At 38.6% G+C, this 20,453-nt stretch overlaps 1 protein-coding gene across 1 annotated transcript; it reads right to left on the reverse strand.

Moving 5' to 3' along the window:
* Positions 1-1,451: 1,451 nt before the first annotated feature.
* On the reverse strand, positions 1,452-13,567 carry cenpl (centromere protein L). Its single transcript, XM_034175399.1, has 5 exons — positions 13,439-13,567; positions 10,025-10,199; positions 7,146-7,400; positions 1,630-2,211; positions 1,452-1,546 (listed from the first exon to the last, which is right to left on the reverse strand). Exons 1-5 carry the CDS (start codon positions 13,456-13,458, stop codon positions 1,472-1,474), a joined length of 1,107 nt encoding a protein of 368 aa, XP_034031290.1. The 5' UTR covers positions 13,459-13,567; the 3' UTR covers positions 1,452-1,471.
* Between the last annotated feature and the right edge of the window lie 6,886 nt (positions 13,568-20,453).

Below are 20,453 nucleotides of genomic sequence, written 5' to 3' on the forward strand. Positions count from 1 at the left end.
GACCAGAGGGTGTGTTCCAACTACAGGGGGATCACACTCCTCAGCCTCCCCGGTAAGGTCTATTCCAGAGTACTGGAGAGGAGAATTCAACCGACAGTCAAACCTCGGATTGAGGAGGAACAGTGTGGTTTTCGTCCAGGTCGCGGCACACTGGACCAGCTCTACACCCTCCATCGGGTGCTCGAGGGTTCATGGGAGTTTACCCAACCAGTCCACATGTGTTTTGTGGATCTGGAGAAGGCGTTCGACTGTGTCCCTCGGGGCACCCTGTGGGGGGTGCTCCGGGAGTACGGGTCTGGGGTCCTTTGCTAAGGGCTATCCAGTCCCTGTACAACTGCAGCAGGAGCTTAGTTCGCATTGCCGGTAGTAAATCAAGCCTGTTTCCAGTGCACGTTGGCCTCTGCCAGGGCTGCCCTTTGTCAACGGTTCTGTTCATTACCTTTATGGACAGAATTTCTAGGTGCAGTCAGGGTGAAGAGGGGGTCCGGTTTGGGAACCAAAGAATCTCGTCTCTGCTGTTTGCGGACGATGTGGTTCTGTTGGCTTCGTCAAATCAGGACCTTCAGCGTGCACTGGAGCGGTTTGCAGCCGAGTGTGAAGCGTCCAGGATGAAATCAGCACCTCCAAATCCGAGGCCATGGTTCTCGACCAGAAAAGGGTGCTTTGCCCTCTTCATGTCGGTGGAGTGTCCTTGCCTCAAGTGGAGGAGTTTAAGTGTCTCAGGGTCTTGTTCACGAGAGAGAGACGGATGGAGCGTGAGATCGACAGACGGATCGGTGCGGCACCTGCAGTGATGCGGTTGCTGTATCGGACCGTCGTGGTGAAGACAGAGCTGAACAGGGGGGCAAAGCTCTCGATTTACCTTTTCAATCTACATTCCGACCCTCACCTATGGTCATGAGATTTGGCTCATGACCGAAAGAACAAGATCGCGAGTACAAGCGGCCGAGATGAGTTTCTTCCGCAGGGTGGCTGGGTGCTCCCTTAGAGATAGGATGAGGAGCTCAGTCACTCGGGAGTAGCTCGGAGTTGAGCCGCTGCCCCTCCATGTCGAAAGGAGCCAACTGTTTTGAAAATGTTGCAGGCATCCATTTCAAAATGAGCAAATATTTCCACAAAAACAATAAAGTTTATCAGTTTGAACATTAAATATCTTGTCTTTGTGGTGTATTCAATTGAATATAGGTTGAAGAGGATTTTCAAATCATTGTATTCTGTTTTTATTTACATTTTACACAACGTCCCAGCTTCATTGGAAATGGGGTTGTAGTTAACGAGCAGGTCTTAGGACACGCAAAATAAGTCAAAATTTGAATTCTGGTGTGCTTTAATGGGAGGAAAAGGAGAAAAAAAAATCTCATCCATGAGTGCATCTCATGCTTAAAAATTAATTTATATTTGTACAAAAAAAAAAAAAAAAAAAAAAAAAAAAAAAAGTGAAAAGGATGTACTTTATGCAAAAAGTCTTTATTCAGATGGGCATTTTGAGGAGGGCACATTCTGTCAGCAGCGTCAGGGTGGTGATCATGTATCGACTGCTCGAGATCTGCAAGGAAAAAAAAAACAGGACACTGAGGATTGTGGATGAACAAACTTATGGAAGATGTGCAGCAGTGTCAGAGACGGTACCTTGATTCTGCCGCTGTGCTTGGCTGAGGCAGCAGCTGTCGCCACCTGGTTCAGGCTTGCAGCTGACAGGTCCAACCTAAAGTGTCTGTAGAAATGGGTCTTCAACCCCTGCATGAAACTCATGACCTCCTCAATATAAATACTACCCTCATCCTCATCCTCCTCCTCTTCCTCTCTCCTGTCTTTAGGGTCTTTCCTCACACTGCTCCACAGCTTCCAGGCAGCTTGGGGGTGAACGGTGTAGGCGACCTCCAAAGGTGGTGCCACTGGAAAAGTCCAATCCAATTTGAGGTGCTTGATGTTGACCTCAGGGTGGCAGTTTATCCATAATGCCACCAGCCACTGTAGGTTCATGTTGCTAATTTCCAGAGGACCAAAGCAGCAATCAAAGATCTGCTGGAACCAGACTTTTACTAAAGAACTGAACGGCTCCGCCCCGTTGCTAGCAAAGACTGGTAGACAGACAAATTCACCTGAAAACGAGCGCACGTATTCAGGGTTGGCATTGATGCAAGTCAGCCAGCCACTCCACACGGTCCTCAGAGACTCATCGTGTCTGGCGAACAATGGCTTTGATTGGATCTGTAGGTGGAAAGATAGAAAGAAAAAATTAAACAAGAAGCCACCATCTCAAAAAAGTCAAGACTGTGCTGAGGTGCATGTCTGACTGGACCCGCATAGGTGCTACAGTCAGGTCCATAACTATGACAGTGACCATTTTTAAAAAAGTTATTTTGGGCATAATGCAACAGACCAAAGCCAGAACTCCGCTACCCCAGTCATTATGGAGCTAGCTGGAAGGCAACATTTTTTTCTCATATCAGGTACAAATAATGTCTGTCGAATCGGATCGCCCAGGTTGGCCTTTCACACATGTAGCACAGAACAGGGGAGTGTGTGTGTGTGTGTGTGTGTGTGTGTGTGTCAGATGCGTTCTCGCTCACTGGAAACACTCCGTCTGATTCAGCAGACAGGTGGCGTGGCAGCTGAGTGGATCATCCAGGAGGCAGCATTTGACATTTTAAGTAATCTGCAGAAAAAGCACTTGCCGCTGCTTGAATTTGTAATTAGCGACTAAGTAGTGGCATCAGCCATTTTCTACAGAGCGGTCTGCTGGAGCAGAGAGAGGACTTGACAAAGTGATTAGAAAGGCCAGCCCTGTCCTGGGGAGTCCCCTGGACTCAGTGCAGGAGGTGGGAGAGAGGAGGATGATGGCTAAGCTGTCATCACTGCTGGAGAACACCTCCCACCCCATGAGTGACACCCTGACTGCACTGGAAAGCTCCTTCAGTGACGGGCTGCTCTGCCCACAGTGCGTGAAGTAGCGATACCACAAGTCCTGCTGCAGTCAGACTCCACAACCAGCACAGCTCCCAGTAGACCTCTCAGATCATTAAAGTAACTATTTTCTGTCCCTCATGTGCAATAATACTTGGACATTCATGTGCAATATTACCAAACATTCATTTTAACTGGTGAGTTTGTTTCCTACTAAATTGTGCATTTACTGTATATATTGTTGTTATTCCTGCACAGTACTTGCCTTCCATGTTTTTGGTACTTATTTTCTCTTACCCATTACTTAGCATATTTTTCACAATTGTTCTGTAACTATCCCTTTGCTGCTGTAACATCACAAATTTCCCCATCGTGGGACTAATAAAGGATCATCTCAACTTCCCAAATCCTGTCTGTCAAGTTAGACATTTTCATTGGTCAGTCAAAACACTCATAGAATTGTGGGATTTTTGAAATGTTTAAAGTTAAATCTCAAACACAAAAAACTGTAAAAAGGTAGATAAAAACTGATTTTGCATTCCACAACCCTTTTAAAAATGATCTTATTTGATCAAGACTATTTTAATTTTAAAATCAAGATCTAAAAATTTAAACTGCTTTTTTGTTTTTTTCCTTCCAACAGTTTTACATTTAGCAAACAAATGACTGTGCTTAAACTTAATTAACACTGGCTACATTTACATGCCGTTAATATTCGGGATAAGGTCAATATTCCGGTTTCTGAATCATTAGGAATAACCCGTTTACATGCTTAAGCAGACAGAGTTACTCCTGTATACGTGGTCATTGGTATCATTTGGAATATCCCCATCTAAACAACGACACACGTCTTCCACCGGTGCTTGATTTGGTCTGGCGTTTGTGCAGATCCTGCTTCGCGTAACCTTTTGGACACCTTCTTGTAAATGTCGCTATCTCTGTACTTTCTACCACCAATAAAAGACATTATATTCATATCTTTCACGATACTAATGAAGTACTGGATTTCCCCATGCTTGTTTACCTTTGCTTCTGTGGTGTCCGGTGGGTTGCGCGCACCACATACAAGTAGTTGCCATACTCAAAAGACCAAGATTCCTTGCGGATAGGACATGCGCAGAACACAAAATAATGTTCCTTTCTATGGGGATATTCCGATGCGTGTTTATATGACCTGATATTCGGGTTAGAAAAGGAGTAACCCAGGGATCATATTCGGGTTTTTAAAACCGGAATATGAGCATATTCGGGTTTTGGGTTGCAGGTGTTTACATGGCCATTCGCAACCAGATTATTGCTAATATTACGGTTATGAAAGAGTTATGAAAGGGTTATTGGCTGCATGTAAACATAGTCACTAATTAAAGCTTAAAGGAGCATGCAAAGTCCACATCCTTACAAAACTGTTTCAATGTTTCCATGAGTTATGTTTTTATGCAAAAATCATTTTAAAATTAGATATATCTATCAGAAAAGTGGTTTAAAGTGTTTTGCGCAGTGTCTCATTTGATAAACCTCAGTGTTGCACTGCAGATGGGCCAAAATTATTATTGATTTCCAAATTAATGCGCATTTGGCATTATTTTTCATTACTTTGTCAGTGTTATTTTTCATTACTGCAATTAAAAAAAAAAAAAAAAAAATTCTGGCCTAATGGGGGCTGTTGTTGGCCTGGCATTCTGCAAGGGCTACAATATTGTAAGGGAAACACTGAAGGGATTGAACAAAAATATCACATTAACCCCTTAAGCCCTAGAGCCTATTTCACCAAAATCACATACCCATACGTTATGATTTATTTCTCAGCTTGTACAAGGTCAAAAATGCAAAAGTTTGGATCAGCTAAAAGACAGGCCCTCGGGAATGTTGTGGATGCAAAAAAATTGAAAGTAAATAATACTTGGTAGGAGTAAATGAGTTGGGTTTTTTTCCCTAAAAAATGAATTCCGATTTATGTCTTTATTTGCTTGGCGTTTCAGCTGTGGTTAGTTGATATGTGATTGAAGTGGATACTTTTGTAGAGGAGACTCCGCTTGACATTTTGATACTCAACAAAAATATAAATGCAACACTTTTGGTTTTGCTCCCATTTTGTACGAGATGAACTCAAAGATCTAAAACTTTTTCCACATACACAATATCACCATTTCCCTCAAATATTGTTCACAAACCAGTCTAAATCTGTGATAGTGAGCACTTCTCCTTTGCTGAGATAATCCATCCCACCTCACAGGTGTGTCATATCAAGATGCTGATTAGACACCATGATTAGTGCACAGGTGTGCCTTAGACTGCCCACAATAAAAGGCCACTTTGAAAGGTGCAGTTTTGTTTTATTGGGGGGGATACCAGTCAGTATCTGGTGTGACCACCATTTGCCTCATGCAGTGCAACACATCTCCTTCGCATAGAGTTGATCAGGTTGTCAATTGTGGCCTGTGGAATGTTGGTCCACTCCTCTTCAATGGCTGTGCGAAGTTGCAACGACGAACTGGATTCAGGTCGAGACCCCGATGAGGACGATGAGCATACAGATGAGCTTCCCTGAGACGGTTTCTGACAGTTTGTGCAGAAATTCTTTGGTTATGCAAACCGATTGTTTCAGCAGCTGTCCGAGTGGCTGGTCTCAGATGATCTTGGAGGTGAACATGTTGGCTGTGGAGGTCCTGGGCTGGTGTGGTTACACGTGGTCTGCAGTTGTGAGGCTGGTTGGATGTACTGCCAAATTCTCTGAAACGCCTTTGGAGACGGCTTATGGTAGAGAAATGAACATTCAATACAGGAGCAACAGCTCTGGTTGACATTCCTGCTGTCAGCATGCCAATTGCACGCTCGCTCAAATCTTGCGACATCTGTGGCTTTGTGCTGTGTGATAAAACTGCACCTTTCAGAGTGGCCTTTTATTGTGGGCAGTCTAAGGCACACCTGTGCACTAATCATGGTGTCTAATCAGCATCTTGATATGGCACACCTGTGAGGTGGGATGGATTATCTCAGCAAAGGAGAAGTGCTCACTATCACAGATTTAGCCTGGTTTGTGAACAATATTTGAGGGAAATGGTGATATTGTGTATGTGGAAAGAGTTTTAGATCTTTGAGTTCATCTCATACAAAATGGGAGCAAAACCAAAAGTGTTGCATTTATATTTTTGTTGAGTGTACAATAAGTGTATGTTGGTGTCAGCATTGGTTAGTTATGAATGTTCAAATGTTCCAAAACAGGGCATGTCCCCCAAATCTGGGTACTCTAGTGTTTAAGAGGTTAACAATTTGGCTTATAAAGTGCAAACCTGGCACCCCCCCGCCAAAAAAAAAAAACAAACAAAAAAAACAAAAGCAAAGCTGCGGCCGGTCTCATCCTTGAACCGCAACAAATGCTGCTTCTGCTTCATATTTTTACCCTGATGGAGCACAAGTTCCAAGCTGTACTCACTAGGACTACCCTGTTTAAAGATGTTTGTTGAAGCTGTTAAGACTACAAACACCCAGAAGTAGCCACATAATGATGTAGATTTGGCGAATCGGAATTAAATTTTTGAACAGCTTGAAAATTCCACCCCAATTTCAATGATGATGGGTGTAACTACTGCGTATACCGAGTTTGTTCAAGATTAACAAAAGATCAATCAAGTTACTTTGATGATTCAAAACGCACCCCAGTTTGCTAATGGGGATGAAACGGTAAGTGAGTTAGCGGACTTGGCGGAGGATACAAAGTATGAGATTGAGCTGCTTGTTCTTCTGCCACTGTGACCCAGATAAGGGGATCTGGGATTGTGGAATAGATTGGTAATCCTGGATTGTGTAATGGAAGTGGTCTTTTAATTATATGAGGTAAAATTATAGCATTTGGGGTGCATTTCTGTTACATATGTCACAGAGGTCTCAGACAAGCAGAGTCAGGCCTAAATGATGTTTAAAGCAGGAGAATTTCTGTGAAAATACTCACAGAATTCTGACCTTGGAGATAGATGTTCAACATTAAGCCTCAAACACGAAAATGTAAACGGTATGGTACACTGAAAAAAGGAGACACGATTCAAATATGTACATCAGTGACATGATCAGAATGTGTCCAAATAACATTTTCGTATTTTTTTTTGCAATTAAGAACATAAAAACACTGATAATTTTAATCACAGCAAAGTTTGAATGAAGAATGGAATATTTTGTTTTTTTTTTTTTTTTTTTTTTACACAATCACACAATTTATAAAATGCACTCAATCCGCCGCCTACCTCTATGTAGATCGTCTCTGCGTCGTCATCCGTCTCAGCCAAGCCCTGTACCACAGAGAAGGAGGCTTTGTAGCTGCTCTGTGGTGCCGCCGCCTCCACGGCCACGCCTACCTGCTTCTCTGCGGTGACAAACGCTGCCAGCCGCCTGGAGTAGCTCTTCAGCTGGGTGTGTTTGAACTGGTGGAGAGGGGTAACGTATGACAGCTGCCACTCCTTTTTCAGCAGCAAAGCCAGCTGCTCGGGGTTCACCTTCTCCTGCGACGAGAACTAAAATGAGAACACTCGTCCAACCTGCTGGGCTCCGAGCTTTTAATTACACATATTTAAAGATATACTTCTTCATATTATCTGTGTCAAGTATTTAAACAGTCAGGTCCACAAGTAGCTGGACAGCGACATCATTTTTGTCAAACAGAACACAAGTCCTCAGAATGAGCAATGGTCCCATTTTGTGTCAAAAAATCGAGGCTGCAGTCAACTGTGACAATACTTCCCAAGTACGAGTAGATAAATGACAGCGAGAGACAGACTTGTAACAGTGACTGCACATTAGCAGTGCACGGTATATCCGGTTTAACCATTAAATGGTACAACCTCAGTTCCAATGAAGTTGGGACGTTGTGTGAAATGTAAGTTATAAACAGAATACGATTTGCAAATCCTCTTCAACCTATATTCAACTGAATACACAACAAAGAAGATATTTAATGTTCAAACACTGTTCTTAAACTGTTGGACTATTTTAAACGCAGAGGTTCATAAAGTGGTGATCCTCGCCCCATCTTTGCTTGTGAACGGCTGAACCTTTTGGGGACGTTCCTTTTATACCCAATCATGACACTCACCTGTTTCCAATTAACCTGTTCACCTGTGGAATGTTCCAAACAGGTGTTCTTTGAGCATTCATCAACTTTCCCAGTCTTTTGTTGCCCCTGTCCCAGCTTTTTTGAAATGTGTTGAAGACATCCATTTCAAAATGAGCAAATATTTGCACAAATACAATAAAGTTTATCAGTTTGAACATTAAATATCTTGTCTTTGTGGTGTATTCAATGCAATATAGGTTGAAGAGGATTTGCAAATCATTGTATTCTGTTTTTATTTACAATTCACACAACGTCCCAACTTCATTGGAATTGGGGTTGTACAATTTTGGCCAACGGTAGAGATTTGGACTCCACCAGCCAATCGCGATAACGCCCACGGAATTTTTTGATCCAGGAAAACTCCTCTGTTGTTAAGTGTCTCTGTGTGTGTGTGTGTGTGTGTGTGTGTGTGTGTGTGTGTGTGTGTGTGTGTGTGTGTGTGTGTGTGTGTGTGTGTGTGTGTGTGTGTGTGTGTGTGTGTGTGTGTGAGAGAGAGAGAGTGAGAATCACTCTGGTGCAGAGGGGGGGTTGTTCTGAGCTGAGGCATGACCACAGATCCCTGTGGGCGTGGCTCTGTCACTGAGATGAGAGTGTTTTTATGAGTTTGAGACGCCTAAATGTCTTCCCCACTTAGCAGTTCTGTTGCTGATATTTGCAAAACCATTGTTTATTTATATCAGCGGACACACTGGGGGAAGGCAGACGCTCCGTGGCGACCTGAATCAAATATTTGAGAAAGTGCCACATTAACGAATCCAAGGGTTTTTAACCGGATTAGAATAACAAAATCAGCCAGGTAATGACGATTTACCCAGACTGACTTCAAATATAAACAAATTAAGTATTTTTTTTATTACTTTTTTGGTGGTTTCGTGCTTTTGTGCTGAGTTTTGTAAATGAGGAAAAGCGGCAGTGACTACCCTGAAAAACCACCCTGAAAACGCTTCATGTATTCAGAGCGGGTGTGCCATTTCGTGTTCAAGAGCTGCAACTTCAGCCACTGACTCAACATTAAATAAATTTATCAAATCTAGGCTTGTATCTTAGATGTAGTTTTGAGATCTGCATAATAAATGTTCAAAATTACATTATATGTTTTAGTTTTTTGCAATTTTTTTTTAAATTTATTTTTATCAATTTACCTTTGCTAAGGGACCCATTCAGAAACACATTATAATTTTTACACCTGCGTTTATATCGTGATATATAGTGTTACCGTGAAGAGATTCAATTTATACCACAATCTGAATTTTAGGTCATATCGCCCAGCCCTGCTGCACATCATAATCCTGCTGCCTCTCTTCATGTTGACTGACAGCCACATCTTTCTGTGGGCACTTCTAGAATTTTTATAAATATTTATTTGTTCCATGACTCCTCTGAGGTGCTTCGGATCATTCGGAGTATGGCCCGTAATAGCTGCTGCACTGCAGCTCAGGTACATGACACCTGATGGTGATTCTTTTGAAGGTACAGATTGCTATCGAACCTGAAATGCACGTTTACCCATGTATATATATATATATATATATATATATATATATATATATATATATATATATTTTTTTTTTTTTTTTATAAAACAAAGCAGGGAAAATTTAAAATGAATGAAATTCAGAGCAACATTTGTACCAAAGCAATTTTTAAATAAGAGCAATTCGAGATTTCTGACATCTGTCAATCTGGATCACCTCAAAAATCAGTGGACTGTTTCATGCCCTCATATCTACCTGTGGTGCAAATCTCTGAATTAGTTTTGACATAATCCTTCAAAGCCTATATAAAGTAAAATCTTGCTCCAGAATCCGGATCTGGATCCAGATCACCTCCAAAATTTAATGGAGTCTTCCATGACCTAATATCCATCTGTGGTGCAAATTTTGTCAAAATCTGTGCAGTAGTTTTGACGTAATCCTGCTAACGGACAGACAAATAAATAAACACTGATGATTTTATTACGTCCTTGGCGGATGTAATAAACGGCGTGGACAACAATCGTGTAGAGTGACTCACAGTGATATTGTGCAACTTTGCAGCCTTTCTGGTGGTGTTGTGTCGCCGGGCTGTCAGTGCCGGGGTGACACCAAAACGTGAAGCACCACCCAAGCAGCTGCGGCAGGACATCTGGTAGCTCTTACTTTTGCTGTGCCTCTGACCTGCAACACTGTTGAGAGGAGTCTTTGCCAAACTGGGAAGGCGATGAGAAGGCGAAAAAAAAAAAAAAGTTTTAATTTGTGTTTGGTGCTGCAGTTTGTCACAGAGGTCACTCTTTGCAGAGCTAATCCAATAACTTGCAGGTAGAATGTTGGTGCAATAAATCACCCTTTAGAAAAGGGCTGCAACAGTTGCAATACAATAGTTCATATTACCAAGAAGGCAACCTGGAAGGTTTACAGTTTATTCCCCCCCTTTTCATTCAATTGAATGGGAAAGTGTAGCTAAAACATAGCATATACGTACACACACACGGCTGATCAGTTAGAGTAGGAACATTATAAAGAGACAGCTGACACCCCCCCCCCCCCCCCCCAAAAAAAACCCCAAGAAATTTAGAAATTTACACCTGCTGACACAGTATAATAAATTCCCATTTCAAACCACATCATGCTCAAAATCAAACTTGCCCGAGACACACCAATTTAAATTAGGTGGAAATCCAATGAATTTTATTCACCTGATTGCTGTCACATTTGCCTGCCTGAAAAAAAGCATAGCGACTTTGCTATTTAAAAACAATTTAATTTGATTTGGCAATAAAAATAGCATGTATATAAGATGTACAGAAAACAAAGGTTGCCAAAGATAACACATGAACGCATTAAAATTATTTCCATGGTCCTCAGAAAAAACAAACCCAAAAACAAGTCAGCAATAAGGCTTACAAAAGACTGACTAGATATAAAACACAAACAAAAAACACAAAACTATGCAAAACAATAAAGTGCAAAACAAGAAGACACATAAAACGCTCATGATCAAGCAGTGAAATCTTAAAAGCATGTTTCGTCCTTAACAGTCTGGCAGAAGTATGTAGGTAAGTCATTCCATAACTTCGCAGCATTGTGACTAAAACTGTTTTTAGAACCAACAGGACTGATTTTAAAGCTGCCAAAATTAGAACTTCCAGTTGTCTTTAGTTAACGAGAACTACAGAAATAAAGTTATGTGTAATAAAATGGAATGAGACTGGGAAAAAGTATTGAACATGCTTCGTGAAATCTATTGAATACTTCACAGAAAAGCCTTTGTTGGTAATGACAGATTCATGGTGCCTTCTGTATGGAGAAACTACTAGCATGCGTTCCTCAGGTGTAATATTAGTCCATTCTTCCACACAAATAGTCTTCAAATGCTGAAAGTTCCGTGGACCTCTTCTACGAACTCTGATCTTTCATTCTTTCCAAAGATTTTCTATTGGATTCAAGTCAGGTGACTGGCATTCTGGCAGCTTTACGTGCATTCTCTGAAACCAATTGAGAGCTTCCTTGGCTGTGTGTCTGGGATCATCGTCTTGCTGATATATCCACCCTCATTTAGTCTTCGTGATCCTGCTAGATGGCAGCACAATTTTTTTTTTTTTTTTTTAAATCAAGAATGTCACTGTACATTTTTCCATTCATCCTTCCTTCAATTATGACATTTACCAGTGCAGTATGCTGAAAAACAACCATGATGTTCCCACCTCCTAGCTTCACTGCTGGTATGGTGTTTTTAGGCTGATGTGCAGTGCCATTCGATCTCCAAACATGGTGTGTAATATGGCATCCAAAGAGTTCAATTTTAGTCTTATCTGACCAGACTATATTCTCCCAGTATTTCACAGGCTTGTCTAAATGTTGTGCAGCAAACCTTAAACAAGCTTCAACGTGTTTTTTCTTCAGCAATGGAGTCTTGTGTGGTAAGTGCATTTGTTCTTTTTTGTTCATTTGCTCTCCACAAGTGCTTCTTGGCTCATGGACAACTTTTTTGATAATTTTTTTCACTCCTCAGTCAGAAACCTTTCAAGGTGCACCTGGTTGTGCCTGGCTTATGGTGAAATGATGTTCTCTCCAAATCTGGCTTAAGTCTGTTTATCCAGTAAAATGCCTATTACGACCTCTTAACCTATTTACAAATCTGTATTGGTCATGTATATCAACAACAGATTATTAGTTTATAAATCAATATAAGATCTCAACAAATTACAGAGTTTCAATATTACGCAAATCTAATCTATCTACATATGACATATAATTTGGACAAATTCGCCTGGTGAAATATCTCTGAACACTTTCTATTCTGTCAGTATTACGTGACCAGACTTGACTTGCATATTCTAATATGGGTTTAACATAACTTGTATACAATTACATATAAAATGCAGAATCATGATTTTTAAATGTAGTAAATGTAGTACAGATTAAATAGTATGCATTCTTAGCAACATTTGAACAGTGCATAGTAAATTTCAAGTTTGACTGGATAATAATACCAACATCTTTTATATAGTAACCTTTTACATTTTAGTACCTTAGAGGTACCTGTTCAGGTTCAAACCCCACCCCTGCCACATTTCTCCAAGTAATGAGGGTTGCATCAGAAAGGGCATCCAGAGTAAAACTTTTGCCAAATCAACATGTAACAAGTCAACAAGTAACATATTAACACTTTTGAATTGTTCCGTTAAATAAATCCAGTGTATTTATAGATTACTGGGAATTGATTATATTAAAAAGATGCCCGGCCCAAAACAGAAAGTTCATTAATTCTCGTCATGACCTCAAGAGTTACTAAAAGGAAAATTTGCGCACCCAATCACTCGCCCAGTTAAATGCATGGCCTGCTAATCCAAGGGAACATTCTAATATTAAATATTTCAACAATTAGTTTCATGATTAAATAAACAGGTGAATAAAATGTTAGTTTCCTCCTAAACTGATGTGATGAAATCGCAAGTATATTTAACAAGGGCGTGGACAAAGCCTAGAACAGTCAGTTTGTAATACAGACATTTTCATATAACGTTAAATTATAAATTATACACATAAAAACGGGTGTTTTATCCAAATAAATAGACACAAATAACGCCGTTTGAACTACGCGAGGAAATATGAGAAAATAAGGAAGGCGGAGAAACAAATCGAAAATGACTTTTTTCGAGTAAATATAACGTTCCTCTGGATATATTACGCACCGAATATAAAAGCCAAACCATAGGCGTCATAAAAGCTCTTCGATAATATTGCATCAGTTGGTTTGTTTAACTAAAAGTAAACTACTCTTAAAGAGCCAATTTATTGAACAGTGCGGTGTGGAAAAGTCTTAACAACAAACGTTGGCAAAAAAGAGCGAAATGAACAACTGGCGAAGTTAGAACTGTCTACTAAAAGCAAATTTACGTAAAAAAAAAAGAAACTTTTTTTTTTTTACTTAAAATACAGACTTTACCTGTTTTGATGTCGATCCATGTCCAGCGCATCGAGCAAAGAAAAAACAAAATGAAACAAATTCAAACATCGCGGGTTTTCATCTTCTTCTTCGCATTTTGGCGGACTGCAAGACCAACTTGTAAGTGCATACCGCCACCTATCGTGCAATTACAACAATACTACAAAAGCCCCCACACAAAAAAAATGACTCACTCTCAATTCTATTTTCAGTTTCAATGGAGCTTTATTGACATGGGAAACAAACGTTTACATTGTCAAAGCAAGTGTTACATAGAGCAAAAAATAATCTCTCTCTCTCTCTCGCGCTCTCTCTCTCTCTCTCTCTCTATTTTACAGCTGTATTCCAAAATCACAAAAAAAACATGAAAAGTGAAAACTGCTACATCACACACACCACTACCTTCAAAATACATTTTATAGCGAAGCAATGTGTGTCCATAAATGAATGTCTCTCAGTATGTCCACGATGGCACATTTTTGCAAAGTTCATAGGCTGCACAGTTGTAATATTTCTGTAATTAATAATTCTGTAATATTTATATACATTGTAATATTTCTGTAATTATTTTTGAGAGTGAATTTCTTTTCTTCACCATTTTTGTGTTTCTGAGAGTGTGTGTATGCGTTTTGCAATTTGAGGGGTGATATAAAAATATATATTATATGAATCTCTTAATTTAGATTAATCACAAACCTTGTAATTAATTACATATTTTTAAATAATGTTCAGTATGGATTCAGAACAAAACATTCGACAGCTATGGCAATTATGGAATTAATAGAGAAAATATCAACAACAATAGAAAATAAGGATTATTTTGTAAGTATTTTTATTGACTTGAAAAAGCTTTTGATGTTATTGACCACTCAAGATTGCTTCACAAGTTACAACAATATGGAATAAGAGGTATTGCACATCAGTGGGTAAAAAGCTACTTAGAAAACAGAAAACAGTTTGTTCAGATAAATAATATCAAATCAGAATTGTGTAATATTGCTTATGGAGTACCACAAGGATCAGTACTTATATATACTGTATATCAATGATTTTGTGAATGTATCTAATGTGCTTGGTAGCATTTTATTTGCTGATGATACAACGCTGTTTTACTCTGGATCAGATATACAGGAAGTAGCACAAGTGATAAAAACAGAATTGGAAAAGGTTAAGCATTGGTTTGATATAAACAGACTGTCACTAAATATTAATAAGACAAATTTCATATTGTTTAATGACAGAGCAAAAAAAAATAACGTGTCATTACAAATAGATGGAATGGATATACAAAGGGTAAAAGAAATGAAATTTTTAGGAGTCATAATTGATGAAGATCTTACATGGAAGTCACACATAAATTACATAAAAGGAAAAATAGCGAAAGCCATTGCTGTTTTGCATAAAGTAAAATATTCATTAAATAGTTATGGTTTATTAACATTGTACAATTCATTGATTTTCCCATATTTAACTTATTGTGTAGAAATCTGGGGATCAACATATACAACTTATATACAACCTTTGTTTATTCTGCAGAAAAGGGCTTTAAGGGTGATTAGCAACAGTGGTTTTAGAGATCCATCTAATCCATTGTTCATTAAGTACAGGGTACTTAAATTTCGTGATTTGGTCGATTTGAAAATATTACAAACAATGTACCAAGCTAATAAAAATGCTTTACCAACAAACATTCAAAATATGTTTGAGAAAAGAGTAAGTAGTTATAAACTGAAAGGAATAGAAGTCTTTAGAAAACCAAGATACAGAACCAAAGTAAAAGAACGGAGTATTGCAGTAAATGGTGTAAAATTATAGAACAATCTCAACAAAGAAATTAAAGAATTAAGGCCGCTTAAATTATTTAAAAAACATATTAAACTAGATGTATTAAGTAAGTATGAAACTATAAAATAAGTTAGTGGGCTGTAAGGAAGTAAAAAAAAATGTAATTTGTTAATAATGTATAAAATGTTTTAAGTTTAAAAATGTAACTTGTCAGAGATGTAATCTATTTAATAATGGTCATAATTATGAAATAAGTCAGTGGTATGTGACAAGTTAAAGAAATACAATCTGTTAAATAATGTTGAAAAATGACGCTGGATATTGAAAGATTGTATTGTAAAAAGGGGCAGAAAATATAAGACTTGTTCTTCTCTCTGCTCCTTTTCATTCTGGTAATGGAGATGCTTTATTTCTGCTTTTCTGTTTTTTTTTTCTTTTAAATGAATGAAATAAATAAATAAATGAAATGAAATGAAATGAATGAAAATTGTCTGACAGAATATATGGAAAGTATTCACCACATTTCACATTTTGTTATGTTACAGCCTTATTCCAAAATGGAGAAAATTCATTTTCCCTCAAAATTCTACTCACAACACCCCATAATGACAACATGAAAAAAAGTTATTTTCATTTTTGCTAATTTATTAAAAATAAGAAACTAAGAAATCACATGTACCTAAGTATCCACAGCCTTTTTCTCAATACTTTATTGCATCTTTGGCAGAAATTACAGCCTCAAGTCTTCTTGAATATGATGCCAGAAGCTTGGTGCACCTATCTTTTGGCAGTTTTGCCCATTCCTCTTTGCAGCACCTCTCACGAATTTACTCCATTTTGGAATCAACCTGTAACATAACAAAATGTGGGAAAGTGAATACTTTGTGGATGCACTGTATTTGCCTCTTTGGCATCATTAAAGTTTGGTTTGATGGATGGTTTCAAAATGATGTAGGCTGTTTTTGTGGCTTATTTCCTCTGAATATTGTTTTTCTGCAGATGTACTTTTTTGTTATTCAGATTTACCACATTGTTTGAGAAAAATGCATGAGTGATTTATAATACACTATTCTAGATTTGGTATAGATTTTTCAGCCTGTTGAGTCTGTAAATTATTTATGGCAACACAGCAAATCAATATACTGTTTGACCCGAGGATTGATTCCAGGAAAGGAAGAGAAGGAAAAATTAAGGACAAAAGGTGGATGGAAAAGGTATAAAATCACATTCACAAAATGTGCATGGACTGTGTGTGTGTGTGTGTGTGTGTGTGTGTGTGTGTGTGTGTGTGTGTGTGTGTGTGTGTGTGTGTGTGTGTGTGTGTGTGTGTGTGTGTGCGCGCGCTTGCGGATTCACATGCAATCACCCAAACTGCTCCCCTCCCTGTCACCATGGAAACTGTGCTCTCTTTTTTCCTTTGCCAAGAAATACTTCTCTTCCTTCCTTCCTTCCTTCCTTCCTTCCTTCCTTCCTTCCTTCCTTCCTTCCTTCCTTCCTTCCTTCCTTCCTTCCTTCCTTCCTTATCTCTAACCATATTTGCTCATATCCTGTATTACTGAATATGTCTGTATGTGAGTACATGCACACGTTTTGTGATGAGTACCTGTGTCCTGAAGACCACGCCATAACACACACACACACACACACACACACACACACACACACACACACACACACACACACACACACACACACACACACACACACACACACACACACACACACACACAGCGATGACTACATCAGCAGCCAATGGGATCGCCCCTAACTGCCGGTGGGCTTCAGCCAATGGGAGCAGCTCGCATATGATGAGGGAGCAGAAAGGATACAGCTCCATGGAAACTGCACAGGATGCAGCGAGAGAACAGCGCCCTCCAGTGGCACTGCTCGGCTGACTTCATGTCTGTAACAACTTTACTAAATCTTTGATTTGCACTTCATGTGATAACAGCTTTGTGTTTTTAATATCACTGATATATGTTTAGTTTGCAGGACTTCAACATGAATGTTTTTTTTTTGTCTTAAACATGTTTGTAACTGTTACATGTAAACACTATAGTAAGGCAGGTTTAAACTCAATGAACTTTTTTTGTAAAAAAATAGTCTTTGCAAATAGGCAGTGAAAACTTGAATTTATGATGCAGATCTGTTACACTGTAATAATACATTGTAAATATCTCACACACTCATCTTCAACTGCTATTAATGAAATAAATTAAATATATAAATGAATAAAAAAAAATACAGAGCAATGAGATGGGAATTTTATTCCAAGAAAACTAAACCTCCTAGATTTACTGAGGTTACTGTAAAAAAAAATCAAAACTGATATTCTCTTAGCTGAAAGTGGTAAATTAGCGTGAAAAAATAAAAGTTATTATCTACAAGAAAATGACTCAAATATTATCTGAAACATAGAGCCCCCCCAGCCCCCCGACCCCAAAGCATTATTTCTCAAAGTTCAAGCTAATTTATAAGGCAAATATGAAAAATTTGTATTTTTGGGTCATCAAAGAACCCAATTACACCACAGAAGCTGTCGGTAAACTTCATGCTATATACGTGAGGAATTTAAGAAGTGATAAAGTACGGAACACAGCTGCACAGCCTCAGCGACCATCGGGATCCGAACAATGAATCTTAACAAGCAACCTCATCGGCCTGTCTGCTTTTCTCGTAGAACCTAATCAGAAAAAACAGGCATTTAAGGCCTGCAACACATTCCAAAAAAAAAAAAAATGTGATGGGGCAAATCACTTAATTTAGTGCAGCGTGTAACTGAAAAAATGCTTCAAATGGTGATGTAAGCACCAAATTTGGCACATATACTCCTTAGACATTACTCTTTTAAAAATGGCGAGTGGCCACATGAACTTTCAATAGGCGGTCAAGAAGGGGTCAATTGAAGAATTACACAGGGGTCAAACTTTAAAAATCCTCCAATCATATTGAAAGGTATTCCATATTATTTGTCTGATCATCAAGATTCCAAAAAGGTATAGTTTGGACTATCTGTGAATGAATGTTCTGGAGATATGGGGTAAAAACAGCAAGAATGGCGACAAAGTAATGCAAATTATTAGTTGAGTGAATACGGTTTTAAAAAGGAATAGTTTGCGTCATGTATCATGCTTAGTTATCTTGTTACAGGGTAGCATATGTCACATGTCATAGAATCCAATGGATGCCGACATTGTTTAACCTTTACTTTGAAAACCAAGCACGCAACACAGTTAAAATTATTCCATTTATTAATCCTATTAGCTCAACCAGTAATTTGCACCACTGTTTACCAAAATTGGAGTCACTTTAACTTTTGACCTCTGTACAAACTGAAATTGACCTTTCTCAGTGTTTGTTGCTGTTTTTACCCTATAACTCCATAACATTCATTCACAGATAGTCCAAACTATACCTTTTTGGAATCTTTATGATCAGACAAATAATATGGACTACCTTTCAATATGATTGGAGAATTTTTAAATTTTGACCCCTGCGTAATTCTTCAATTGACCCCTTATTGGCCGCCTAATGAAAGAGTAATGTCTAAAGAGTATGTGTGCCAAATTTGGTGCTTGCGTCACCATTTGAAGGATGCCTCAGTAAATATTCACTTATCTGCTGCACTAATTTAATAATTTGGGATTAATGGCTCATCACATTGAGGCACTAATAATATGTAGTGAATGGAATTTTTAAAATCCTAAATTTAAATAACTGGCCTGGACCTCATTCCACAGGTCACTAAAAGAATTAACAACTTTAAGATTTAATAATTATTTGGAATAAATTTAATTAGAATGATAGTTAATTACCTCTGGAGCACCACCTATAATTTAAGCTATAGGAGCTTTGATTTAAACAACCATTAATTAATCAGTCTCAAATTAATTAGTCTCAAATAATTAAAGTTGTAAATTCTACAATAGGATTGACCAAGATTTCCCATCTGAACACAAAATGAACCACATCAGAAATATTTACATTTTATTTACAAATATATAAGAAAAAATGAACAGTTTACTGGCATTCTGAGTGTGGATAGTGATTATTATTATGGACACATTTTACTTCTCATGAGACGTTGAAAGAAAGCAGTGGAATAAAGCTTAAGGAATTAAGAAAATAAATCTGATTTGAATTTACTGATGAATTTTGAATTATTATTATTATTAAGAATTATTATTAAGAAAATTATCAAACAAATATATGTTTAAATAAATGTTTAAAGCCACTTTGCACCCATTAACAACAAAACCCTTTTGCTGGAACCTTTAACGGATCACTTAGTTGATCCTTGAAGAGGTGAAACGATCCGATCGGAGTCGGTCGTTGATGGGCCTGGTTCGGCCTGCTCTGTCAGGACTGGACGAGGGCAGGACACAAATGCAGGCTCGACAAAAGGAAATATACTTAACGGGTGGTTTATTCTGGCTAGGGATCGTTAACAGCAAGGCAGTCCACGGAGCAAAAGTACTTGACAAGGATTAAGCTAAAGACGTGGTCCAAAGAACAAGCAAGGTCAAAACACGAGCAAACAGGTATGTCAGAGCAGAGGCAAAAAAACAGGATCCAGAACACAAAACAGAGTCCAAAAACAAGGCTAGGCAAAACAAGAATGACACAAGAGGCTGGTAAGTGAGTGAATCAACGAACGAGCGGGGAAGAAGTGAACAGACGCAGGTTAAATAGGGACAGGTGTTAATCAGGAAATGAGGTGCACATGGAGGAGGAAAGGCCTGGAAAGGGGGGCGTGGTCAGGTGACAACTAAGAGGCCAATGATGCAGAAGGGCGGTGACAAATGGGCAAGAGAATGACAGATGAAGGGGCGTGGCTGACTGAGAGGACAAAGTGCAGGTGCGGAACTGAGAGTGCAGTGATCCGGAAAAGACTGTGGAAACAATGAGAGACTGACAAGCAGGAGCAAGAGAAAGGTGATCAGATACAAACATGACAATAAGAGATAGTACAAAGAACACCACCCTAACTTGATAAAAACTGAAAAGCATACAAGAACGTGATAAGTGAATCATGGGAAATAATACAATAATCCTACTTAGAACAGACAGAAGAACTACAAGAAAACAAAACTGAAAACCAAAACCAGAAATACCCAAATACTTAACAGAAGAGAGAACAGTAACATAAGCAAACAACCACTAAATGCTGAAACATAAAAACAGACTGAATAAACTAGAATGGAACTAAAACATAGCTGTAAAGTAACAA

This window comes from Thalassophryne amazonica, chromosome 1 (assembly GCF_902500255.1).
Source record: "Thalassophryne amazonica chromosome 1, fThaAma1.1, whole genome shotgun sequence".
NCBI classification, from domain to species: domain Eukaryota; kingdom Metazoa; phylum Chordata; class Actinopteri; order Batrachoidiformes; family Batrachoididae; genus Thalassophryne; species Thalassophryne amazonica.